The sequence below is a fragment of the Marmota monax genome, unplaced genomic scaffold (genome assembly GCF_021218885.2).
Source record: "Marmota monax isolate L192 unplaced genomic scaffold, Marmota_monax_Labrador192_F-V1.1 WCK01_AAM20220418_F8-fsc00012, whole genome shotgun sequence".
NCBI classification, from domain to species: Eukaryota; Metazoa; Chordata; class Mammalia; order Rodentia; family Sciuridae; genus Marmota; species Marmota monax.
Window position 1 is genome coordinate 30,107,526 of NW_026695227.1, and position 25,663 is coordinate 30,133,188.

Consider the following 25,663-nt stretch of genomic DNA (forward strand, 5'->3'; position numbering starts at 1 on the left):
AGGACCCGGAGACTGAGTCTGGGCAAAGCCCCCGCGCCTGCCTAGCCAGCGGCTAAATTTACCCAGGCTGACTCAGCCCTTGCCCGGAATGAGGGGCGGGGGGAGTGCTCCCAGGCAGTGGGAAGAGGTAGCAGGAGTGGAGTGGGGGGCGAGGAAGAGAGTCCCTGGTAGGGGAGATGGGTGGGCCTAGAGTTTTCACCAAAGAAAGGAGTCCTCCTCCCCCCTCACAGCAAGCGGGAAGGAGCAGAGGAGCCCTGGGAGAGGGTGTGGGGAAAGGGTCAGAGAAAGGAAGATGCCAGAACTGGTTAAAGGGAAGCTTAGATTTATTGAGCGCCAATGTGTGCTAGGCACTGTGCAAGGCGCTTTACATACATTACCGCATTAAATCCTCACAACAACCCTGCGAGGTAGGTGTTTATAAACCCCCATTTGACAGATGAGGAAACTGAGGCTCAGGGAGGTGAAGTGATTTGGCCAAGCTCACATGGCTAGTAAATGGCAAACAGAGGATGTGTCCAGGATCAGAGAGAAAAAAAAAGGTCAGTGTCCGCGTTCCAAGCCACTTGGCGTGGATGAGTACAAAGAGGGGCTCGGCGTGCTCCAGAGGTCTGGGAAGCCGGAGGCCTGCTCCCGGCCCCGCACAGCTGGAGGTGGCAAGGCGGGGGACAGGCGCGCGGTAACTAGGGATCAGATAACCTGCAATGCCCGGATAGGGGGGACTCAGGAACTAGCAACCGGGGAAATCCGCGACCTGCGCGCGCCCCTTAGTGGCTACTGTGAGTATCACGCCCCACCCTATGGTCTTTTTGAGACCAGCATTTTTCCTTGCCTGGAGGGTTTCTTGAAGAGGCAAAGATGCAGGAATTCTCAGGGTTCTGTCAGGTGGGCAATACACCTGGCTGAGAAATCGTAATAATACTTTAGTACACCACTAAGGGACATGGGGGTGAAGCAAAAGGGGGAGGCCTGGAGAGGTCCCAAGCTGATTCATTGGCTACCTTCCCTCCCCAGCTTGGACCACCACAGGCCAGGGACAGTAACAGGGTCACTATCCTGCCTTGCTTTGGGGAACCCTCATCTAAACGAGGGAGACCAGGGTATGAGCACCTTGCTCACTCAGTTCTTCTGTAAACCCTAGACAGTCTCCTGAATTGAGGATAAGTGAAGGTGACAAGGAAGCAACTGGGGAACCCTTGGATTCTGTTAGCCTATTCTCAATGCTCTTTCCTGGCTTGTTGAGATGAGGCCTCCTCAAAGATCCCCAAATTCCAGAGCTGGAAAGAACCATAGATCTCCCTCATTTTAAATACTAGGAGCCCTGGAGAGGGGAAGTGACAGGTGTAAGTCAACTGGCAAATCAGTGGCAGAGTTGGGGCCAAAACTCAAGACCTGTGACTCAACAGTCCTTTTCCTGCTTTGCTGGTTGCTTCTGGACCCTCTTCTGCCAAGAACCCCTCTATCACCTGGCCACTTTGTCCCTAGATCCTTCCTGCCCAGAGGTCCTGCCCTGACATTGTCTTCCTATGACTGCCTCCATCCCTGACCTTTAGCCTGGTCCTTACTAGGCCTCTCTGTTCAGCTCCACACCTTGGGCACCAGCCCCTGCTGAAGATCTCAAGGAATGTCTTGCATACAACAGGCATTAAATCTGCTCATTCTCATCTCTCCTGAAACAACCATAAAATGCCACATGCTCTCTTTTCCTTTCATTTCTATTTCAAGTATGGGAAACGGTATGGGTAGGGAAACAAGGAAAAGAGAGCAAAGGAAGTCTCTGTGGGGAAGAAGGAGGTCCAAAGAGGGATGGGTCAGAGGATACAAATACAAGAAGGAGTCTCTCACTGCCTCTCCCTATTCCCTTGTGGGGTCCCCTTGACATCCCTCGCCCCAAAGAGGGCCTGCTCAGTTTGGCTGATGACATCTAGAATCTCTTGGATACTGTCGCTCAGCTCTGCTGTCTTCCCGCCTTCCCGTGGCCGGGCGTTCCCAACCACGGACAGGGTTCTCTCATTCCGCCAGGAGGCGCCCGGGGTTTCTGTGTCGCTTCCATCAGAGGAACCGCTATGGATGCTGAGCTCTTCAGCTTCATCTGAGTCCGAGTCTGGGGCAGTGTGGCGGCGGATGCGGGACACGGCTTCCCGCAGGGCCCCGGCATAGGGCCCCGGGGTCCGCGCCCAGCCCCCGCCCGCGCGCCGCGGGACCACTGCCACTTCCAAGCCCTTTGCGCTGCCGGCGCCTCCCAGAGCTGATGGGCCTAAGGTTGGGTGCTCTGGACTAACTGGCTGCGTGGGGGCGTCCGGCAGGTTTACTTCGCCTACCGAGAGCCCCAAGATGCCGGAGGCGCGCTCCTCCAGTGAAGATTCCCCCGGCTTCCCGTCCTCAGTTTCGCCCCCGCGCCCCCTGCCCAGCTGGTGTAAAAGGAGACTGCTCAACAGCGGTTTCTGGTCGCTGGAGGGAAAGACCGCGGACCCCTCGCCCTCTTCCTTACAGGGATTGGGTTGCCTGGGAGCATCTCCCACAACGCGTGGCTCCCCAGAGGGCAAAAGCTGCACCTTTTGGGTTCGAGAGGTGGGAACATACTGGGACCGTATCACCACACACGTGGCGTCAATGACAAAGACACCTTCTCCACTAGCGGGACCCCGGGAACTGCGAGGCAGGGTGTGGGCGCGGCGGGTCACCTTCCAACCCTCCAGGGTCTCGGATCCTGTCCCTTCTCTAGGACCCAGGAACTCTCTCCATCCAGTGCCTCCTGGAGCCCAGGGTCTGGGGAGCGTCTGGCTATGCCGGGGTGGCTGCTTTTTAGGGGAAGGAAACCAGCATTTGGGCAGCCAGATAGGTTCTCTTCCCTCTTTCCCTTCCCTCGAGCCCTTGTGATGGTGCCTGGACCTGGGAGCTGGACGTGGGGGGCTCGGAGACGCAGTTGCAGACCTGGAAGGAGCTATCTCCGTGCCTGGGCTACCTGTAGTTTTGGCTTGGGAGTGGCGGTCACTACTATTGTTGAGGCCAGCAGCCGCTAGGCTCAGACTTTTCTCCGTGGCCCCCTTGTCAGACTCTGGCCTCGCTCTGGCCGCTCCACAGCCTGGAGATCCCCCTAAGAGACCTCGCCCCTGTCGGATACCCCAAGCCCCTAAGACGTCCCGGTAGATTCGAGGGTCTAACTTCTTTTTTGTGCGCCCTCCCTCTGTCCTGGCGGGGGTCGGAGTTGGGGCTGATAAGATGGGTGCCTGCGAGAACTCGGGACCTCGCTTGGTCCCCAAGGTCCTGTGGGGGCCTTCGTAACAAGGTGGAGCCACGTAGGGTGGTGGCCGGTCCCAGCGGCGTCGTGGGGCCGTACCTGCAGAGCCTCTGAGTAGCAGGTGAGTCTCATAGCTGGGGGGCCCTGGCCTGCGACCTCCCCAGGGCCCCGCCCATGGCGCCCCCGGGTCGCTCTGCGGTTGCGCGGATGGACGAGCTCTCCCCACCTGCCCCAGGCGCCCGGGCCGAGAGGGAACTGGGAGCCCTGCAGGTTGGGCCACCCGAGGAACGTTCCGGGGCTCCAGGCGCGGCTGACCCACGGGGCTTCGTCGGGCCCCACCAGCTTTGCGCCTTTTTCGCTCGGTCTCCTTGGCCTCCCGCTCCTGCGACGCCGCTTTCCTTTTCTCTTGCTCCCGGGCTCGGGCCTCGGCTGGAGGCCCCGCCCGCCAGTTGGTCGCCTCCTGCAGCACCCTGGAGGCCCAGGGACGGCGGGGCGGCGGCTCGGGGGATCCCGGGCTTGGCCTACACCTGGGACAATGAGCAGGAACCCAGGTGAGCAGTTTGTGGGGGAAGGGAGCCGAGGTCCAGGGAACTGGGAGCACTGGTGACCGTTTGGGGCAGCCACGTGAAGGGGTTTGTGTGAGTGTGTGCGAGTGTGCACGTGCGTATATGTTAGGGCTGAAGTCGAAGTGGGACTCCTCGCCACCTCTCCATGCACACTTTAATAGCGCCTGCCCCATCTTACCTCCTGCCCTTTCTCACGCCCACTCATGTCCCCCGAATCAACGCTGAATGAGTCAGGCCTGAGCCCTCGAGGGGTGGGGGAGGGAGGCGCGGGAAAGAGAATGGGGACCAGCGGTGTTCACCGGTGCCTGTGGGGAGATCTGGACCCCAATCCCCGCCCCACCACTTGCTTCCCCTCACCCCTCCTTCACTCACGTGCGGTTCTGGGGCCCGCGAGCCCAGTGGCTGGCCTGAAAGTCCATGGGCTGTCGAGAAGGGGCGCGGCGACTATAATGACAGGAAATAGTCTTCACTTCGATCACCAACAGCTTGGACTTCTGCACCCAGAGGCAGCTGCCAGACTCCTCATCCTGGAGCTCCCGGGGGCTGTCGGGCCCCTCAGAGAATAGCGGGCCATCCAGCATCCTGCCCCACCCCACCCCGGCCCCCCACCCTCCCACCCGCCCCTGGAGCCCCCTCCCAGCCCAGGGAGCCGGCGCCCACTGCAGAGCGGCGGGCCCAGGGACTGGGAACTATATATACCCAGGCACACGTGTGTGCCTGTCTGTGTGTGTGCGCGCGCGCATGTGACACAGCGCGGACGGCTCAGCGTTGCTACCTCCCCCATGTACACGGCCGCCCCCTGGGGCCCAGGATTGGACGCCCCTTCCCACTGCTCTGTCCCCCAAGCCTAATGGGACCCACAGTGTGGGTGGAGGAGAGGCTTCTGATTCCTACCACGCTGACAGTGCCCCCCTCTCTAGTCGTCCCCATTTCTTCAACCTTCCTGCTGTTTTAACCCTTTACTCTCCTGCTTGTCAGGTTGCCAGACCACTAGGGTTCTACCTGGTACTTTCTTCCTGCCTTGGACTTATTTCCACAACGGGGAATGATGAGAATGGAATTTAAGGTCTCTGCCTGCCACTCTCTGTGCTGGTTTCCATGGGGTTGGGGTGCAGGAGGGGCTGGCCCACGGCTGGGGGCGCTATTTTTAGCGGCAGTGGCATTCGGGTGCAGAGATGAGATGAGTAACTAGCTCCCAAGCAGTGGAGAGAGGAGGCGGTGGCTTTCAGGAAGCTTTTGTATGATTCGGGGAGAGAGCTGTTCTCCCAAGCTCAGAAAGGGTGACCCCTACATCCTTAACCCTCACTTTTTGAGTGTGGCAGAGTGGCTGCTGGTATAGTAGGACACACTCCATGGTGGCTATCTAAGCTGTTCTACCACTCCCACTCCAGATATTTGCTCTTGGGCACCCATGGAGCCACCCCACCCAGGAGCAGATACTTTCCCCAAGTACAGAAGCCAGAATTTTGGGGTTACACTGTTCTGTGCCTACACAGCCCTGCTCAGCCTTATGGAGGACAGAATAGAGTGCTTATGCACTTGCACCCTTACTAAGAGGGATGGAGGAGGAATGATGTGCTCCCTTGGCAAAACAAATTCCCTAGCAACTGCAATAAAAGTGGCCTGTATTTCCCACTGTAGGGCTCCCTCTCCACTACCACAATTCCTAGTTCACTCAACCCCTTTCTAAAGTGGAACTAGCCTCTTGGGCTCAGTCTGTCCTAGGAAGTTGTTGCTTACATCCACATGATCCCTCCCCCTAAGCCTATACCAGGTGTCCCCTGATTCACCATGGTAATGTTAGTGGCAGCACAGCCCACGCCAACCCTTACATGCAGAGACTTAGCAACATTGCCTGGCAACCATGGCAGCAGCTTCCGTGGAGGGGAGGGGTGCAGAGAGGGAGAAAGTGTGTATGGTAATGGTTCCTAAGGAACAAGGGACAATTTGCCTCTTCTGAGAAGAAAAGGTTAGAAGCCTGTGGAGCTCCCTTGTCCTTCCCTCAGTTCCATCCTCAGATTCTGAGACTGATTGGTTGGATTTTAGAGGAAAATGGGAAAAGCAGGAGATCCCAATTTGTTTTCTGCTAAAGGACATGGACCTCTTTGGGTACAGACCCTACCTTTTAAGGTAATGGGAATAAAAAGGGTTGCATGGCAGAGATGGGACTTACTACTGAGAAATAGCACAAAACTTAGACCCTCTGCTCCTTAACATGGACCCTTGGAGAGAACCCAAACAGCCCCTGTCCCATCTATGTCCTCCCTCCTGATTCCATGCACATACCAGCCGCACTGATGGCTCTGCTTGAAGGTGCTTCTTTCCACTCTGGATTCCACCAGAGTCCAGAGGCTTTTTAAAGCTCTTGCCTCCTCCCCAGACAAATCTTTGTTAATGAGGGAATGTGACATAAGGAGACATCTGTCTTTTCCACCATGCACCTACCCACACACATATAAACATACTCTAATTCTAATAACTTGGAAGCCTTCCTCCCCCAAGTTTGGGAATGTGCTGCCAGAGCTGTGAAGAGGTGAGCACAGAAGCAAGGGCCTAGCCACAATGCAGCACTGAAAGCTGAATTCTAACAAGTGTCTTGATGCTTTTCTCCTGGTTTGGAATCAGGAGATTCCATTAGGAATCCTAGTTTGGAAAAAGTATAGTAAGGCTGATGGTTCATCAGAAGAGTTAGATACAGGGGCTGGGGTTGTAGCTCAGTGGTAGAGTGCTTGCCTTGCAAGCGTGAGGCCCTGGGTTTGATCCTCAGCCCCACATAAAAATAAACAAGTAAAAATAAAGATATTGGGGCTGGGGATGTGGCTCAAGCGGTAGTGTGCTCGCCTGGCATGCGTGCGGCCCGGGTTCGATCCTCAGCACCACATACAAAGATGTTGTGTCCGCTGAAAACTAAAAATAAATAAATAAATATTTAAAAAAAATAAATAAAGATATTGTGTCCATCTACAACTAAAAAAAATTTTTAAATGCAAAAAAAAAAAAAAGAAAGACTTAGAAACAGTAGAGGGAAGCCCAGGCTTGTAGAGATGCTGTAGTTCCTGGTTTGGATGGGAAATTATTTTGTACCTGCAAGGGAGTAGTGAAATGGCATTGGAATCTGGCTCATATCCATAGTCTGGCAGTCACTGAGGTGTCTGATGCTGACTACTGTTTCAGTCCATGTAATTTCAGCATAGGGAGTGGGTCTGATAGGGTGACCTTACTCCTGCTATTCCCTTACCCACTACTGTTAGCTCAGTGTTTGTGTGTGTGTGTGCGCACATGTTTGTGCGCCGCGAGCTACTGGAGATTTAAACTAGGGCCAAACATGCTAGGCAAGTGTTCTACCACTGTCTAGCTCATTCTTATCTTGGAAGAAAGGCAAGAATTTGTAAGTTCAAGGATAGTGCCAGCCCAGCAAAGTTCAAACAATCCAACCTTCCTTAGGAAAAGTGCTGATGGTGGCAGGTCTCTCTGCCCAAAGACCTGTCTATTCTCTGGAGAGCTATCACTGTTATGAGATTTTCCTGGGGCCTCAGCTATGGTTCAGGCAGAGGAGAAAGTGAATAATAAGGGAATAGGGTGGACAACACTTGTGAAAGGAGAATTACAGAGGTAGTAAGTCTAGCATAGTGATTAAAAAAAAAAAAAAAAGAAAGAAAGAAAGAAAAAGAAAAAGCATGAAACCTGGATCTAGACCATTTGGATTCTAATCCTAATTTTATTTTTTAGTAGCTTGTGGCCTTGAGCCAGTTAGTCCCTCTATGCCGCACTTTTTAAAAAAATCTATTAAGGGCTGGGGATTCAGCTCAGTTGGTAGAGTGCTTGCCTTGCATGCACAAGGCCCTGGGTTCAATCCCCAGTACCAGTATCTCTCTCTCTCTCTCTCTCTCACACACACACACACACACACACAAAATCTATTAAAACTAGGATAGTATTTAGTATGGTTCTGAAGACTAAATGTGTTAACACAGTTGACAATCCCTAATCAAAAAATTTTAAATCTGAATTGCTCCAAAATTCAAAACACATAGTCTCAAGTATTTAGGATAAGGAATACATAACTTGTATAGGTAAAGCACTGAGAATGATATTTAGTATGCAGTTATATATGTATGTGTGTTGTTATTACTACTGTTATTAGTGATGAGTTGAAGAAGTCATATGAAGTTAAAAGGCTGGGGAAAGTGTCTATTAAGTGTAAAAATCAAACACTGCAATAACATGTGAGATTCTTGTCATTTAATCAGCTTTGCCATGAAAAGCAATAACCTTTGCTATCCACTCTGACCTCCTCCACCACTTAACCATCTTCCTTCATACGCTTACAGCACAAGAACCAAAAGCCTTCCTCCCCACAATACTCCCCACTCAGATCACTGGAAGAAATGACACTAAATGGACACAGCCTCCTCCATACAGCATGAACTAGGAAGAATAAAAATATGAAGAGTTTGGTTGTGCTATTATCTTAGGATAGAGTCAGAGCAGAGACAGAGGCAAAGGAAGGGTGAGGTCTAGGGATCTCTCAGAGATCAGTATTTGCCTGAGGAGCACAGAGCCCATTTTATACCCAACAGGGGGCTATGTCTAAGACAGGAGCTGGGATTGGCTAGGCTGAAAGATTTTCTCAAATATACATGTGAGGGTAAGGGCGGCTAAAATCCTTTCCCCTTCTCCTCATGCCTCCTCTAGCTTTCAGACAGAGGGCAGGGGACTCTGAGTAGGGAACAGTCAGTTCTCCTAAGGTTTCATCTGATTCCTACAGCTTTTATCAGGCAGCAAGTGAAGCATATCCCCTGATGCTGCCCAACTCCTTCGTCCTGCTAGGGCTTCTTCTCTCCACCTGTGAGCACCAGGGCCTGCAGGATGTCAGATAGTGATACAATTCCCTTGACCACATCATTCTCATCCACTACTACAAGTCGGTGAACCTGGCACAGAACAAGAAGAAGGAATGCTTAGTGCCAGCCTCAGTTGGGGTGAGCCCCTCAACCCCTATTCTCCATGCTAAACCCCAACTCTCAAGACTACTTCCCCCAGCTCCTTTAGAGTCACTGGCCTCCCTACCTCTGCTTCCACCAGCCTGTTGATGATGGTCTCTAGAGTTTCATGTAGGTAGCACTTGAGAACACCCTCAAAATAGTGTGATCGATGTTGGAGAGCTTTGGTCACAGACACATCCAGGTTGTTGTAGGTCTTTTCTGCTGCCAGATTCTGGGGAGAGAAAGGAAGGGCTTGCAGGGAAGCAAGGGAACCAGTCCCTAAATCTTGGACACACCCAATCTCACCACAGGGGTTTAGGGCAATTGTCAGCCACGTCCACAAGCCATACACAGATCATTCAATTTATTTTCAAATAGAATTTGAAAGCTTGGAAACTTCTAAGACTCAAGTGACAAAAAAGACTCCTTCTTTTCCCTTTCCACATTCAATATCCCTCCCCTTCCCAATATCCCAACCCCTCCACAATCACTCACGATAACATCAAACTTGGAGTAGATGTCCACCACACGCCCTAGGGGGATAGAGGCAGCTCAGAAAGGAGATCTGGCATCCAAGGCTCCCCCTTCCCCAAAGAATTGCCCCCCCTCCCATGTTGAGCTGAAGGGAAAACAGATTTTCTTCAGCTACCTGACCCCTAAGAGTCTTCCCTCTCCTTTCCTAATCTCACCTTTCTCATCCACCACAGGCAGGGCTGAGACTCGATGCTGTACAAAGATACCCAGAGCCACATATACGGGGGTGGTAGTACGGACCATAGCAATATTGGCATAGGTGCCAATCTGCAACTCTTCCAAAGACTTAGACATGAACTCTGGCTTGGGGAACTCAGTGATCTGAGGAAAGAACCATTAGCTTGACTTTTAAGGCCCCCTAAACCAACCATGGATAACCCTCCAACCCAGTATATAAGAAATAAGAACTGGGTTGAGATCACTTACAAACAATTTGAGGAACTTCAGGATGCGCTTGTGAGTAAGAATGTACAAGGTATTGCCTGATTCTGGGTCAATAACTGGCAGCCTGTGGATCTTGTTTTGAATTAATGAAGAGACAGCATCAAACAAGCTGTGAGAAGGTAAAGAGTAATAATAAGTCCATAATTCTAATGCTGAGTTATATAATTTTGTTAAAGAGTATTTGTAAACAGGGAAAACTGGTGGTTAGGAGAGGTTGATAGCTTAGACCAGACTTGGGGGGAGAGAAGGAGTGAGTGAGTGTATAAGAGAGTGTGAGTGTTAAGAGGAGTATCTTTTTTTGCCCCTCCCTGGATCTTTGGGTGTTTAGGGTTTTAGTTATGCTGATGGCAAGGCTGTTCCCATTTGGATACATGGACAGCAGGAACTCACCTAGCATTTGGAGAAATACAGACAAGTGGCTTAAAGGAGTCCTGTAGGTACACCTCTGAAGGGAAAAGGGACAGTTCACAAAATACTGCCGTGGAAAAAGCATTTCCCACAGGAAACACCCTCATCCCTTCATCCTTTTACAACCCCCAAATTCTCCATATACCTCTCCAGGTTTCTATTTTGTGTTCTTCTAGCTCATAGATCTGTACCTGGAAGCAGAAGCAAAAGAACTTGATCATCTTCCTCTTTATTTCATGGCTTGCATGCAGGAAAATACATGAGAATGAGAAACTCTGGGCAAGGAAAGTGGTTTTAGTGTTTGGGCTAAGGTTCCTTACCAAGGCTGACTTATAGTAGCGATGTAAGATATTGATGAAATCTGTGATAGTCAGCATACCTAAAGGCCAAGACAAGAGCCCTCAGCATTGCTCAAAGCTTCTCTCCCTTCCCAGCATAAGATGCCAATAATATTGTGTTCCAGACTTTTGCTTACCCACAAAACTTTGCTTCTTACTATCCCACAATGGGGCAGCACGTACACCATTAGTTACCAAAGCAAAGAAAGCTTTCTTCACCTGTAGCCAAGACAGTAATAATCATAAAGGGAAATTAGCAGGATACAGGACTGTTAGAAAGAAGAAGGGTTGGTATTCTGGAGAAAACAAGAAACTAATTCCATAGAAGGAAAAGACCATTACCCTTAAGATGAGACAGGATAAGAGGTATTGAACCAGAGGTTCCAAGGAAGGGGGAAGGGAAAAGAAGATTCCACCCACCTGCAAGGAAGTATCAAATACAACCAATTTGGAGCTTGTGGGAATCAGGTCATAGCAGCGATGAGACTTCATGAAGGAAGTATACACGCTATTGTTCGATTCCGGGGTCTCTGCATAGGGTGGGACAGTTAATAGCTTTCTTCCATACAATAACCCCCCATTAAAAGAGACAATAAACAAAACAGTGTTTTAGTTTCTCAAATAGAGAATTTAAAAAAAAAAATAAGGTTCCCTATTCTGTTTTGTTCTGTTGTTCCTAGAAAACCTAGATGAACCCCTTAAAAACTGTTTTATCCAACTCCTAACCCCAGATAAGACTATATTGGCTCTTTTGGTAAAAGAAGGATGATTAAAACAAAGTCTATAATATCTTTCATTAACTTTTTCTAGTCTAAAAGTTTTTTCTCATCTTTAATTCAAAAATTTCCTTCTATTTATTTAGCACACTTTCACTTATCTTTTCTCAGTAAAGATGAAATACCAAGGGGCTGAAGTTGTGGCTCAGTGGCAGAGCACTCGCCTAGCACAGGTGGGGCACTGGGTTCAATCCTCAGCACCACATAAAAATAAATAAAGGTATTGTGTTCACCTACAACTAAAATAAATAAATAAATAAATGATAAAATACTAAGTAAGCTTTTTAAAATTCTTCTCTAAGAGGCTGAGGTTGTAGCTCAGTGGCACAACACTTCCTTAGCACCACATAAAAATAAATAGACATTCTGTCTACCTACAACTACAAAAAAAATTCTTCCAAGACCTGCAGATGGCAGAGTCATGGTGTAAGTTGGGCCGCTTCTCAGCAACACTAAGTTGGAGCCCAGTGCTCAATCATCCTGAGAGTTCATTATGGGATCATTCTGGAATCAGAGATCATATCACCTACTCTAGACAAATAGGAGAGTCTGGCTAGGCTTACCTCCAATCTTGTGATTATTTTTTTTTTTTTGGAGGGGGGACAGGTACTGGGGATTGAACCCAGGGGCACTTTACAATTAAGTTACCTTCCCAGACCTTTTTTATTTTTAATTTTGAGACAAAGTCTCACTAAGTAGCTTAAGGCCTTACTAAATTGCTAAGGGTGGCCTTGAACTTGAAATCTTCCTGACTCAGTCTCCTGAGTCACTGGGATTAAGGCATGTGCCACGATGCCAGGCTCATTCCTGTGATTTTAATTGCTTGACCAAAACTGGAGAAGCAATCCCTCAAAACAGCAGCCCAAATGTGCTATGTACTAGGCTATGTATACTTAAACATATTACATCACTTAATTCTTTCAACAAATCTGTTAAGTATCCTCATGTTTCAGATGAGAAAACCAGATATGGAAGAATTAAATAAGCCATCAAAGTCACACCATTAGAAAGTGGCAAGAAAGATCTACCTAATCCCAAAGTTCATGCTCATAAAATTCTAAGTCAATTTTGTTTATTTGTAGCTGGGGATTGAATGCTAAAATGTGTTCATACTAAAATGTGCTCTACCATTTTTGGTAACAAAACAAAACAAAAACAGAAATAAATAGGAGATCTGAAAAATCCAGGAGAAGAATTCTCCCAGAATATAATTAAACATCAAGGAAGCTGCTCTACCATTGAACCATACCCATAGCCCCCTCCCACCAGCTTGCTTTTCAATATTTAATTTTTCACCAAAGTTACACAGGCACACAGTTTGAAGAGTTAAATAGTTTTGCTAATTTTATTACGAAAAACTGCTGTACCAGGCACCCACCTCCCTGAACCACCCCTCCTCAGATATTTATCTCTTTTAGCTGATTATTTTGGTAATTATTTCTATGTCCTTAAATTATATACTTATATTGCTACTTTCTGATTTTTCATTTTTGATCTTTATCTACTATCTTTCTAACAAGTAAGATGAGGATTTTTAGTTTTTTGTTTTTGTTTTTTTTCCCTACCGGTACTCCATCACAAACATGTGCCTTCCACCTCAATTCTTCCAGGAGTTAAACTCTAATGTTGGTTACATTAGTACTTAAGCCATTTTGGCTAAATATGCATTATCAGAACTAAACCAAAAAGTAAACTCTGATTTTTCTTTTACAACTTTGTTTTCCCTGGAGTTAACAATGGTTTTATACTTGTTAATTTTCTATATAAGTACTTATAATTCAACCCCCAAACTCTTCACAAATTATTAAAATCTCCTTTCAAAAAATTCAGAAGCATGAGATAACTTATCAATTTAAATTATCTAAAGAAGTCTCTCTGGAGTCTTCTGACCTGCTCAAATCTGGACTGGTTTGCCTGGTGTATACTGCTGCCATCCTGGGATCTTCCTTCCGTCACCACCCAGGGGGCCCTTTTACATCTCTCCTCTATTGGTACTCCTGTTTCCTGTATTTCATGTTTTCATCTTTTTTGATTACTCCCTTGTTTTGGTGGAGCACATCTTCGAGTAGCTTCCTGAGAAAGGGTGCATGGGAGGTAAATGTTTTGAGACCTTGCAGTCTGTTGATATCTTTATTCTACCCTCATCCTTCCTTGGTTTATAATTTGGGTGGATATGGAGTTTATTTTCCTGAAGAATATTGAAGGCATTGCTCCATTTCCTGTTAGCTGCTAGTATTGTTGAGAGTCCCAGGTAATTCTGATTCTTTGTATATTACTTGCTTTTTCTTCTCTGGAAACTCACAGGATCTTCTGTTTTCAGTGTTTTTGAAGTCTCATGATGACTGTGTTTCAGCAGGGTTCATCCACTATGCTAAATGTTCAATGAGTTATTTAGTTTGAAAACTAATTTTTCAGTTCCCAGAAATATTCTTGAATTTTTTTGTTTTCTTTCTTTCTGTGTTGTCATTTTCCCTTTTAAGTCCCATTATTTAGATATTGGACCATCTACACTGATCCTCTCAGGTCTGTCTGGGTTTTTGTTTGCTTTTGTGACTTATTGGGTTTTTTTTTTTTTATCTTTTTGTAGTTGTAGATGGACAGAATGCCTTTATTTTATTTGCTATGTGGTGCTAAGAATCAAACCCAGTGCCTCACATATGCTACACAAGTGCTCTGACAGTGAACCACGTCCCAGCCCCCGACTTCTTGTTTTTAAAATATCTTCTCTCCTATTTTCTGCTTCCTTGATTTATTTTGCAGTGCTGGGGATTGAACCTAGGGCTTTGCCCAGGTTAAGCAAGTGCTCTACCACTGAACTACATCCCTAGCCCAGCTTCCTTGATGTTTAACTATATTCTGGGAGAATTCTTCTCCTGGATTTTTCAGATCTCCTATTTATTTCTGTTTTTGTTTTGTTTTGTTACCAGCAAGTGAATCCAGGGGTACTTAACCACTGAGCCACATCCCAAGCCCTTTCTATTTTTAATTTCTTTTTAGGTACTGGGAATTGAACTCAGGGCACCAGACCACTGAGCCATATCCCCAGCCCTATTTTGTATTTTATTTAAAGAGAGGGTCTCACTAAGTTGCTTAGTGCCTTGCCATTTCTGATGCTGGCTTTGAACTCATGATCCTCCTGCTTCAGATTCCCAAGCCGTTGGGATTACAAGCATGCACCACTATGCCCAGCTTTATTTTTTGAGACAAGGCCTCACAAATTGCCGAAGCTGGATTTGAACTTGTGATTCCCCTGCCTCACCAGGGCTTTATGTATGTGAGGCAAGCACTCTACCAATTGAGCTATATCCCCAGCCCCCCGAAAAGTTTTTGTTTGTTTGTTTCTGTGGTGCTGGGGATTGAACCCAGGGCCTTCTACATTCGAAGCAGGCACTCTACCAACTGGCTATATCCCCAACCCCTGTATTTGTTTTTAAGTTTTGATTGATTTCCAAGGGCTCCATTTTTGTTTTCTGAAAATTCCTTTTTTAAAAAAATAAAAACATATCTTATACTTGTTTCCTGATAGAAATATGTTCATCGAGCCTAATATTATTATTAAAGTTTTCTACTCTGTGTATTGACTTTTTCTGCAGTTGCTTTTTTTTTTCTTTTTGTTTCCATATGTGAGGTGGCAAGTAATCATTTGTATCACTTTTTTCACTTCCTTTAGATGTTTGGTAGTTCTTGGTTTAATTTTATTAATTCATTCACCCATTCATTTATTCAGGGGCACTCTACCACTGAGCTACACTCTCAGCCTTTTCTTGAGATAGGGTCTCCTTAAGATGCCTAGGTTGATCTCCAACTTGTAATTCTTCTGCTACATCCTCTTGAGTTGCTGGATATTATGGTTTGGATATTAGGTGTCCCCCAAAGGCTCATATGTGAGACAATACAGGAAGGTTTAGAGGCAAAATGACTGGGAGACCCTTTAACTCAATCAGTACCTTAATTCCAACAGTGAGTGTAGGCAGGTAGGGTATGGCTGGAGAAGGTGGATCATGGGGGGGATAGAAGGGGGGGCACGTGTCTTTAGTATCTATTTTGTGAGCTCAGCTTCATCGCTCTGCTTCCTGGTGCCATGTCCCCAGCTGCTTTCCTATGCTACACACTTCCTCAGCTGCTTTCCTATGCTACACACTTCCACCGTGATGTTCTGCCTCATCTCTAGTCTTCAGGAACAGAGTCAGCCAGCCATCTATGGACTGAGACCTCTGAAACTATGAGTCCCAAAATAAACTCTTCCTTCTCTATTTGTTCTTGTCAGGTCTTTTGGTTACAGCAGCAAAAAAGATGACTGAAACACTGGGATTGTAGGCATGTACCACTGGGCCTGGCTTGGCTAGTAACTCTTGGTTTAAAAGAGTATTCAAATCCTATTGTTCCCCCCTCCCTGCCAAAATCACACACACACACACACACACACACACAAACATTTGCGGGAGGTCCAGATTATATTATAAGAGGGGAGGATTAAAAACTGATTGGGTGCTCTAAGTGTGTGAGTAAGCCTTCTGTGAGCCATTTAAATAGAGAACATTCAATACTTACATTTTTGGGGCATTCCCCTCAAGGGGACTCTGGAGAGAAGAACTATTCAATTTCAAGCTTGGAGGGTGAAGTCTTTCAGTATTCTAGAAGCTGAATCTCCAGGGGAAAGAGGGCTGAAGGGTCAGTACCTGGGGCAGTTCACTTTAGGCTCCAGTTTTCAGTATAGTACCTCCGCCCTCAACTGTGCCTCAGTCTCTCTCTTGATGCCCAGTTTTGGCCAAAGTGGGGAGGGGGAGTTGTCCAACCATATTCAATAGGTAGACTCTTGGGATCTATTTTCTCATTTTCAGTTTTCTCAGATAAGCCAAGTTACTCAACATTCTTCCATCTACTTTCCAGCTTCCAAGAATTCATTGCTATTATCTTCTCTCCTGTTCTGATAGTTTGTACCTTTTTAAAAAAATTCCTTTATAATGGTTTTAGGGGGTTTTGTGAAGAATATATATATCCAATCTACCATCTTTAACTGGAAGCTATACATTGTTTTTCAAACATGAAAATTCACAAACACCTAAGAAATACCTTTAGATACTAGTTGAAAATACACTACATCAACAATTAAAACACTACCATTTTAAGCCACAGGCCCCTATACATATTGAATTTGGCTTTCCTAGTGTTTTAAAAAAGTAATTTGTATTTGCTCAACTTTAAAAACCTGGAGATTTACATAAAAATGCTAATTCCGAGTTTCTTTCCAATATCAAAAAGATCTGGGGGACAGAGATATAGCTCAGTGGGTAGAGTGCTTCCCTCACATGCACAAGGCTCTGGGTTCAATTCTCAGCACCACAAAAAAAAAAAAAAAATCTGGCCAAAATAGGTAGATAGTCATAGTGGCGCATACCTGCAATTCCAGTGGCTCGAGAGGCTAAGGCAGGAGGATCTTGAGTTTAAAGCCAGCCTCAGCAAAAGCAAGGCAATAAGCAACTCAGTGAGACCATGACCATGTCTTTAAATAAAATAAGATTTAACTGGAAGCTACCCATTGTTTTTCAAACATGAGATTAGATTAGAATAAATCAATTAAAAATAAAAAAGATTTATAGATTGTTCCAGTCATATTTCTGTTTTACTGCTAGGTTCATGTAGATAATCCAGTTTCTAACTCCTGCCTTGGTGCTACTGAGAATATACTCAGACAGATACCATGTGAAAATGCTCAATTATGAAGAGTTATTCAGATAATCCAAAAATAAAATGAAAACAAAAAATGTTTAATTTTTTTTTCAGTGGTGGTACTGAGAATCAAACCCAGGGCTTTGCACATGCTAGGTAAGTACTCTACCACTGAACTACTTCCCTAGCCTAAAAAAATTTTAAATTCTTGTCAAGAATTCAAAGACCCTTAGGATCACAATATGACACTATATTGCCTCTTGGAATCTGTACTCAGCTCCTATTTAATCCTCTGGAAAAGTGTGTACCCCCAATGCCATAAACACAGCCTGTGGAGACCTAAGAATGTTCCTGGGAAAAATCGTTTACTAGAGATGTCTATCAATTGTGCCTCTTTCTAGATGGTCTAGAGTTGGAACATTCCATTTTTAAAAGGTATTTGGAAATGCACTGGAATTGTCTTCTCCTTTACTCTGGATTTTAAAGGCATAGTACTTCTACTTCCAGATAAATTCTAAGGACTTTTGAAGTTTTTCCATAATTTCTTTTGTACACTTAAAGGCTTTGTGAACTTGCTGGGTGATAAAATCCTCACGGCACTGTTTTTGGACTACTCAAAAAATACCAGAGATTTCAAAAGCATGGCTAGCCAGCTGAGTTGCCTACTGGGAATGTACTCAGACAGATACTATGTGAAAATGCTCAATTATCTCAGAAGTTATTCCCAAGTGGCTTAATAATTGAAGGTATTAATCCTCTCCACCCTATCCAAGATTTATTCCTGGGTGATCCTGCCAAATGACTATTCCTGATTTGAGTGGCTTGGCACATTATCTGGATCAGTTTTGATTTTTCCAGGGGAAACACTAGAAGATGCAAAACCATTGTGAAGATAAGTTAGGGTCAAGCTATGGTTTTTGTGTTCAGTCTCCTTTGTTCACTTTATCGCACAGTATACTTACCTTGAGGATGCTCATTTTCCAGAGCAGGGGAGCTATCTGAAGTAACCTGGAAAGATAAGAGAAACACAGATGCAACTTAACCTAGGCTCCATCCATTTTAACCTAGCAACATTAGGAAAAAGGCTTGTAAACTAATGATTTCCTTTAAAACACTCTAAGACCCTTCATAAATATTATTTTACTTAATTTTCATAACAACCCTAAGGTGAATACTATTATTATCCTATTTTCACAGATTAGGAAACTGAGAGTCAAGAGACATTAAACAACCCATCAAAGGTCATCTGGTTGGTAAGGGGTAGAGACTTGAACAAATCATCTGTCTGGTTTGAAAGTTCATGTTCTTATTTGCTACCCTGCCTATGAGACATTAGGTCTTAAAAGTTTTTTGTTTTTTTTTTAAACATTTCCTTAGTTGTAGATGAACACAATACCTTTGTTTTATTTTATTTTTTATTTTTTTTAAAGAGAGAGAGAATTTTTTTAATATTTATTTTTTAGTTTTTGGTGGATACAACATCTTTATTTTATTTTTATATGGTGCTGAGGATCAAACCCAGTGCCCCCCACATGTGAAGCGAGCACTCTACCACTGAGCTACAACCCTAGCCCTAGGTCTTAAAAAATTAAGACTAAAAAATATGGACTTAGGACAGGCCTCACAGGATTCTCACAGATCGACTTTATTAAAATATAGATGCTGGGCTGGGGTTGTGGCTCAGTGGTAGAGCGCCTATCTAGCATACGGGAGGCACTGAGTTCGATTTTCAGACCACATGTAAATAAATGAATACAATAAAAGTCCATCAACAACTAAAAAAAATATTTTAAAAAATAGATGCTGCTGGGGACTGGGGTTGTGGCTCAGTGGTAGAGCGCTTGCCTAGCATGCATGAGGCACTGGGTTCGATTCTCAGCAAGCACTACATACAAATAAATAAAAATAAAGGTCCATCAACAACAACAAAAAAATATTAAATAAATAAATAAATATAAAATAAAATAGATGCTGCTGGGCACAATGACGCATGCCTGGAATCCCAGCTACTCAGGAGGCTGAGTCAGGATGATCACAGGTTTGAGGCCAAACTAGGTAACTTAGTGAGACTATGTCTCAAGATAAAATAAAAAGGGCTGGGGGTGCAGCTAAGTGGTACAGTGCTTGCCTAGCATGTAGGAGGCCCTGGGTTCAATCCTAGTATCTCAAACAAATAAAAACAAACAAAGACAAAACAAAAACATGGATGCCAGAGAGATAATGATATTAAGCATAGTTGTGGGCACTGGAATCACAGACATACCCCTTACCACTGACAGAGGGCCATGTCTGGGGAGATCCTCATAGTTGTCAGTAAGACAGCCAAAGCCTGAATAACTGAGGAGTAGATGAGGAATATCAATGTATAAAACTGAAGACTTGAGTCCTCTCAGCACCCTGTGAGTCAAAGGGGATGCTGGATTTCCAAGTTTCATTTCCCATTGTCTAGTCTCAGATTAGACAAACAAACCTTCAGAACCATCTCTGTGCTCCCCCAAGTGGGGATGTTTGGGAATTTCATTGTTATGTAGGAACTCAGGAGGGATTCTGAAAATCAACTGGCATCAATAATTTTGGATCCACCTGTTTTGGGTAATATCCCCAAACAAACTTAAGGCCATACTTTACATCCATAATTTCTGTAGTAACATGAAGTTAAAGACTTTGGCTTGAACCTTGGAAGCTGGCTGGCAAACAGGGTCAAGTTGGCAGAGCAACCCTAACTTCCCCCCTGAAATGTGCTGAGGGTTGGGGGAGGGGAGAGAATAAACTCCCTCACTTCTCTTTGGGCTTGGTCTGGGCATTTTGGGCAGGGCTATCGGAACAACAGCCTCATCATTTAAAAGTGGAGAGAGCTGTTCTGTAGCAAAGATACATACATCATATACACAGCCTCACAAAGGTCTATACAAAGGTACAGAAACAGCTACTCATATAAATTACCACACCCATCATATGATACCTACACACCGCACTGTGTTACAGTTATTTTTTTCATTATCTATTTAAACAGATTATAAATTCCTGGAAGCCTACAACTAGCTTATACTTTGTATCCCCCATCACTTAACATGGTGTACTGTATATCATTCACAATTTTTAAAAATTCTCTAGTAATAATTAGACCTAAGACTAAGTTATATATAGAGAGAAGAGACATACATCTTATTTGAAATATAGATAACAATATAAAAGAGTAAGACAATTGAACATATGACCTTATCTTTCTGCCTGTTTCTCCACACAAGAGGGGAATTTACTCCTTTCTATTTTTAATAATGTGAGGAACTGATAAGATACCCCTGTATTCCACAAGTAGTACAATATATTACAGACACAGTTTAGATCTGACACACAGACAACAAATTCTTTAAACTTCTTATCCACATTTCCAACTGACTTGACAACAACACATGTCACAAAGACTACTAAAAATGCTTCAATACAAAACAGAATATTTATCTGTTCAATCCTCTTAAGTCTTACTGGGATTGGTTATCTTCCCAAGTACCTAGAACTGTAGTTGATTTCCCTACTTTCTGTAACATGCAGAACTCAAGGTGCTAAGCTACTATGTTAGAAATGCCTAATATCATGCCAGATGCAGAGGCATAAGCTTGTAATCCCAGCTACTTAGGAGGCCGAGGCCGGAGGTTCACAAGTTCAAGACCAGTCCCAGCATTTAGTGAGACTGTCTTGGGGGGGGGGGGGGAAAGCCTTATATCCATCTCTCTTACACTTTTATAGTCTTAAGCTTTTACCTCTCCCTTCTGCAACAGTCTCTAAATTTGTTTCCTTGCCCTCAATCTATCTCCTCTTTGATTCATCTTCTATGCTTTCACCAAGTTCTCTCACCAATGCATCTCTAGTTTGAGAGGAATTTTCATCTCCAGAAATCAGAAACTCATTACTTTCTGTAGTGGGTCCATCCATTGACAGAAAGCTGTTAAGAACATTCCCTGCAAAGCACACTTATCCCTGGTTCAGACATCTTCCACAGGTCCCTTAATTATAAAGCAAAATTCAAACCTAGAACAATATGCAATACCTTCAACCTGATTTTAGCCTACTCTTTTAGTCTTTTCTCATACTGTGTCAAAAAATTCAAAGCTCCAGCAACATCAAACCAACTATCTCACTCCTATTTATTCTTTGTGTACCCAATTTTTATGTCCTTGCTCAATTTTAATGCTCATTGCTAAGTCCAGTGTAATTTCTTCCTCCTCTACACTTGTACAGTTCTTACTTTATGTCTCGATGATGGAACACTCTATCTTAATAGCTGTTTCAGGTTTGCCCTCACCCTCACTTCAGTTAGGTCAAGGACTTTCAAAGCAAGAATTTTCTTTTTCTTCTTTTTAAAAACAATCTCTACACCTAGAACCCAATCTGGTACATAAAACATGAGGGCTAAATTAGAAAATGCTTTGTAAACCATAATACATTACCAGTAAATTAAAAATGATACATCATTTTGAATTAAGTGGAATCAAACTATTGTTGCTCAAAATTCTCTTACTCTAGAAACTGACTCCCTTACCTGCATTTCACTTTACCACTTTGTTTTCTTCTTTAGAATCTAAGGAACACCACCTCTCTGCAAGCAGAGAAACGGTGTGGCAAAGAATTACTCAGGGCAAATAACTAACTGATCCAAAGAAAAGTGAACCTGCAATCCTTCCACAACAGTAGCGGATGATTAAAAACCAAGCTGAGAAGAATTACTCTGACAGAGTAACTGGGGAGCAGGAAGTAAATGGGGGGGGGGGGTTCCTAGAGTCCTGGAGAAAGAATCCCCAGAGTGAGGTGGGTCCAAACATGGAGCAGGTAACCTGCAACATCCGTGGGACAGGGATAGGGACCTGTCACAATTGGTCTTTCGCCTGCTCATCAAGAATGAACTATGAAAACACTCCTGCTTGGGTCGCAAAGCAGGACGTCAATGACCTAAGCTTGTCCAAGGGACAAGACCGCCTATAACACTGAAAGATTTCTTCCTTCAAGAAAACCTCAATTCTCAGTCAATAAGGGAATGGAACCTCGCTGGATGCAGTACAAAAGTCTTTCAGATCTCCCTCCAGCTAGAGATTGTAGGAATCAGTCAATCGGGTTCCAAGAACTATCTGCAAGCACGGGTCACCCATCAGTAAAGCCAGATCATAACCCTGCTCTCTCATGTACACTTCTGAAAGGGCTTGAGTTGCTATGAGGAAAGAGGCCTGAGAGCCATAGGGTACGTGGGCTCCAAGGAAGGAAGCCAGGAAAGTTCCCGCCCGCTCCGGCCAAGGGTACCGCGGACTGACGGAAGGCAGGCAAGGGCGGGGCCCCGTCTTAGGAAATACGCCCAGCGAAGGAGCAGAGGGGCAGGGTCACGCAACAGGACAGCCACCGGCTACTTCTTGTTTGCCAGACACCAGCGCCAGGCCCTGCCCGTCTCCTAAACTAGGGGGTCTCAGGCTCCATAGCGCCCCCCGGCCGCCCTCCTGCGCTCCTCACCGTCTCCATCGCAAGGGGCACCGGCCTTATCCTTTCACTTTAGGAAGCTCGCTCAGGGCACGCCCCGCCCCATGTCCGGTGCTGCGACGCCACTTCCGCCTACGTCACGGCAGAACGTACGCACAGACGGGAGGAGTCCCCCCTTCCGGGGGTGGCCTTGCCTGGATAACCGCCCTCCCCCGGGTCCTCGCGGACCTCACGTATCCGGTTGACGGCGAGGGTCACGGAACGGAGCCGCTTATATTTAAAATGTTCTTTTTTTATTTGTCGTTTAAAAACAAACTTGGAAGAAGCAAAATCCAAAACTTGCCCTTTGCCTCTCGCAACATAAATTATGTACAGTTCAGAATGATCGCTGATACAAAACATGCCAAGGACAGGGGCGCTGGGGGTGGAGGGAGAGAGGGCGCTTTAAAAAAAAGGGAACCATTTCATCCGTTGTTACGAAGGACCAACCTTGCTGTACAGGATACACACAACACAAAATAAAGTCTTCACGGGATTCACACTTGTCAGCGATTTATTTTTTTTTAAAAAGGGGGAGGGTCCTGGAGGTGAGGGTAGAAGGCGGTACAGGGGAAAAACTGAAAATTGAGTATGTGCAAGTGTAAACCAACCCAAAATACAAACGGGGGGAGTGGGGTGGGGAGGGAATTGTGATGCAATTATACAGGCAGGGTACTTAAAAAAACCAACAACCAAAATTCCAACCTTGCAGCTTGGGTCTGAGTTATAGTTTATATAAAAATTAAAAACTGTATAAGGATTCTTCACTAAATTCTACAGGACTATCGGATACCTAGCATATGCTTACAAAGTCTGCCCCATCCCCTTTGCCCAATCTTAAGGCCCAAGCCCTGACCAGAGTTTGACTGCAGCCAATCTCCCCGTCCCAGTGGCCTAGACCTTTTTGATCTCAGAAAGAGAGACCAAGGGCTGTGGCTCTAGGGGCAGCAGCCCAGTCTCCCCACTGCCTGATCTAATTACAGTGATTCCTGTGGGAGTCGGGGGTGTTATTCTCTTAAACATTTGCAGCTTGAAACAGTTGAGGAAGCAGCTTTAAAAAAAAAAAAAAAAAAAGAAAAGAAAAAAAGAAAAGAAAGAAATCTCCCTACCCCCATCAATCCACAACCCCCCAAATTCAAAACAAAACAAAAACAAACCTAAAATCACAACAGCGACCATGCTCCCCCTCCAGCAGGCCTGCCCATCTGCCACCACCAAGCCCACCCCTACACTCCAGACATCTGATTCTTGAAAATATTAATTACAAAATGCCCTTTGCCCACAGCCCCTAGGAGAGAACTGCATATAAGTTTTATCTTCATTCCAAGGCTCCCTACCAGAGAGGGGTCTGGGGCTTCACCTACCCCCTACCTACCCCTACCCCCAGGAAGAGGTTCAACTGCAGCACAAGCTTGGGCAGAAAGGGGAAGGAAAGGGGGCAGGGAACCCATCACCCTCTGGCTCCCCCTGGGGCCAGCTCACTTTTGTGCGTTATAATAGTCCAACTATACAATGGAGAGGGAGGCGGCCCAGCCTCTCTCTATACCCTCACCTTACAGCAGTCACAGCCAGGGGGTGGGAAGGGGGGGTGAGGAAAAGGGCGGTAGGTTGGGTAATGGAGTGGGCCCCCCCACAAGGGGAGCTCCATGTGTCCGCCCCACACCCCCCTACCATTTATAAACTGGTTTTGTAAAAAGAAAATAGATATATTTATATAGAATATATAAAGCACAAAAATTAGTAGTTTTACATTTGCTCTCCCCGGGGGTGGGGGGAGAGGGGAGGGTTCTCACCTCCAGCCGGCTCCCCCATGCCCCACAAGACTATGTACAATCCCATGTATAAATAGATAAATACCCCCCACCCTCCCCGCGCTGACACTAAGCTCCCCACCCCCACATCACCACCCCTTCCCACCAGACCAGCAGCAGTTTGGTGACTGAGGGAAAGTGGGAGCTCCGGGCCACACCCTGCCTCACTGGGTATGGGCATGCCACTCAGGGATAGCCCTCACCCTGCCCCCCACCCACCCATCCAGGGGCTGGAGGGCAAATGGGCTCATGATGAGGTTAGGAAAACAGGAGGGAGATATCCTGGTCCTAGGTTTAGCACACCCCTCCTGCCCCATGTCCAGATGGAGAAGGAAGTCCTAGAGCAACTAGGGGCCAGTCATCCCCAATCTTCATCACCATTTGCCTCAACCACCATCCCATGCCCATAATTAAAAACAAAGATGGATTTTTTGTTGTTGTTTTTCTTCCTCCTCCTACCCCCTTTCCACCCACTCAGAAGAGGGCAGTGAGGTGGGGGAGAGGGTTGGGGCAGTAGGGGCTTGGAGAGGGTCTCACATTTCAAAACAGCAAAAAATCCAACACTTAAATGAGGTAGGTGTGGGTGCGGGGTCTCCTTGCCCGGCTTGCCCAGCTTGCCCTCCTGGGAAGCTGGGCGCCTCTTTCCCGTTCATGTTGCATTTGTCAGAGTGGAAAACAAGGAAACACAACCCATAGAGAGACAGAAACACAGAGGAAAGAGGGAGACAGAGACAGATAAGAGAGGGAAGGAGTTGGGGGTGAGGGTGGGGGCAGGACCCGGCAGGCAGGGCCAGGTGTGGGACCCGGCCTTTGGGATTGTCAAGCTTAGTCAAGTCTCTTTGCAGCCTTGAGTTGGGCCGGAGAGGTCAGTGGGAGCAGCAGGGCTGTGAGGCCCGGCCACACATCCTCCTCCCCGCTCCCTGCTGCCTCCCAGATGCTTCTGGGTAGTTCCCGGCCCATATCCCCCTCAAACCTGAGATGCCCAATGGCTGCTTCTGTCTGGCCCCTCCTGGAGCTGGGGGCAGAGATGCCAGCCTGAGGGTCAGTGGCGGGGAAGAGGGTTGTCCCTGGTGCCCAGGGTGGGCGTGGCCTAAGGGGCCCTCTGCCCCAGCCTCTTGCTCCAGGGGCTCCGGTCAGTCGGCAGCCCCTGCCCTGGGTCCTGGCTCTGGCTGCTACCTCTCTTCCCCCTCATCCCTTTCAGGGAAGAGGTTGGGGGTGGGGAGACTCCCCTGCCTGGTAGCCTCAAAGCTTCTTAGTTCATCCATTTTCGACAATTCCAGGCTCCACAGTGACAGGGGATCTTGTGCTGATCATCCTCAAAATCAAACTGATAGTCATAGGTTAGCTGGAAAGAGAAAAAGGCAAAATCAAAATTTACTCCCCAGAGGAAG

At 46.2% G+C, this 25,663-nt stretch overlaps 3 protein-coding genes across 6 annotated transcripts in view; all 3 read right to left on the reverse strand.

Moving 5' to 3' along the window:
- Positions 1-305: 305 nt before the first annotated feature.
- Positions 306-6,230, reverse strand: Ddn (dendrin). Of its 3 annotated transcripts, none has more exons than XM_046436370.2 (3): positions 6,091-6,230; positions 4,177-4,248; positions 306-3,765 (listed from the first exon to the last, which is right to left on the reverse strand). In XM_046436370.2, the coding sequence occupies exons 1-3, from the start codon at positions 6,213-6,215 to the stop codon at positions 1,839-1,841; spliced, it is 2,124 nt and encodes a 707-aa protein (XP_046292326.2). In that variant the 5' UTR covers positions 6,216-6,230; the 3' UTR covers positions 306-1,838. The 3 variants fall into 3 exon arrangements, with proteins under 3 accessions (XP_046292326.2, XP_046292325.2, XP_046292324.1); XM_046436369.2 differs by having other exon boundaries at positions 4,177-4,347; XM_046436368.2 differs by lacking the exon at positions 6,091-6,230 and having other exon boundaries at positions 4,177-4,389.
- A 1,801-nt stretch (positions 6,231-8,031) lies between these two features.
- Positions 8,032-22,564, reverse strand: Prkag1 (protein kinase AMP-activated non-catalytic subunit gamma 1). 2 transcript variants are annotated; one of them, XM_046436014.2, is made up of 12 exons: positions 22,456-22,564; positions 17,922-17,967; positions 10,934-11,043; positions 10,651-10,732; positions 10,496-10,554; positions 10,321-10,366; positions 10,158-10,212; positions 9,750-9,876; positions 9,479-9,644; positions 9,285-9,322; positions 8,875-9,021; positions 8,032-8,738 (listed from the first exon to the last, which is right to left on the reverse strand). In XM_046436014.2, the coding sequence occupies exons 1-12, from the start codon at positions 22,462-22,464 to the stop codon at positions 8,631-8,633; spliced, it is 993 nt and encodes a 330-aa protein (XP_046291970.1). In that variant the 5' UTR covers positions 22,465-22,564; the 3' UTR covers positions 8,032-8,630. The 2 variants fall into 2 exon arrangements, with proteins under 2 accessions (XP_046291970.1, XP_058432333.1); XM_058576350.1 differs by lacking the exon at positions 22,456-22,564 and adding an exon at positions 21,500-21,556.
- Positions 10,931-25,663, reverse strand: part of Kmt2d (lysine methyltransferase 2D) — a 51,398-nt gene continuing 36,665 nt past the window's right edge. Inside the window, exons 55-58 of the mRNA XM_046436013.2 lie at positions 22,456-25,617; positions 17,922-17,967; positions 15,841-15,936; positions 10,931-11,043 (exon numbers count right to left, since the gene is read on the reverse strand). Coding sequence (XP_046291969.1) covers positions 25,525-25,617 — 93 coding nt within the window. The 3' untranslated portion in view covers positions 10,931-11,043; positions 15,841-15,936; positions 17,922-17,967; positions 22,456-25,524. The remainder of the gene's footprint in view (positions 11,044-15,840; positions 15,937-17,921; positions 17,968-22,455; positions 25,618-25,663) is intronic.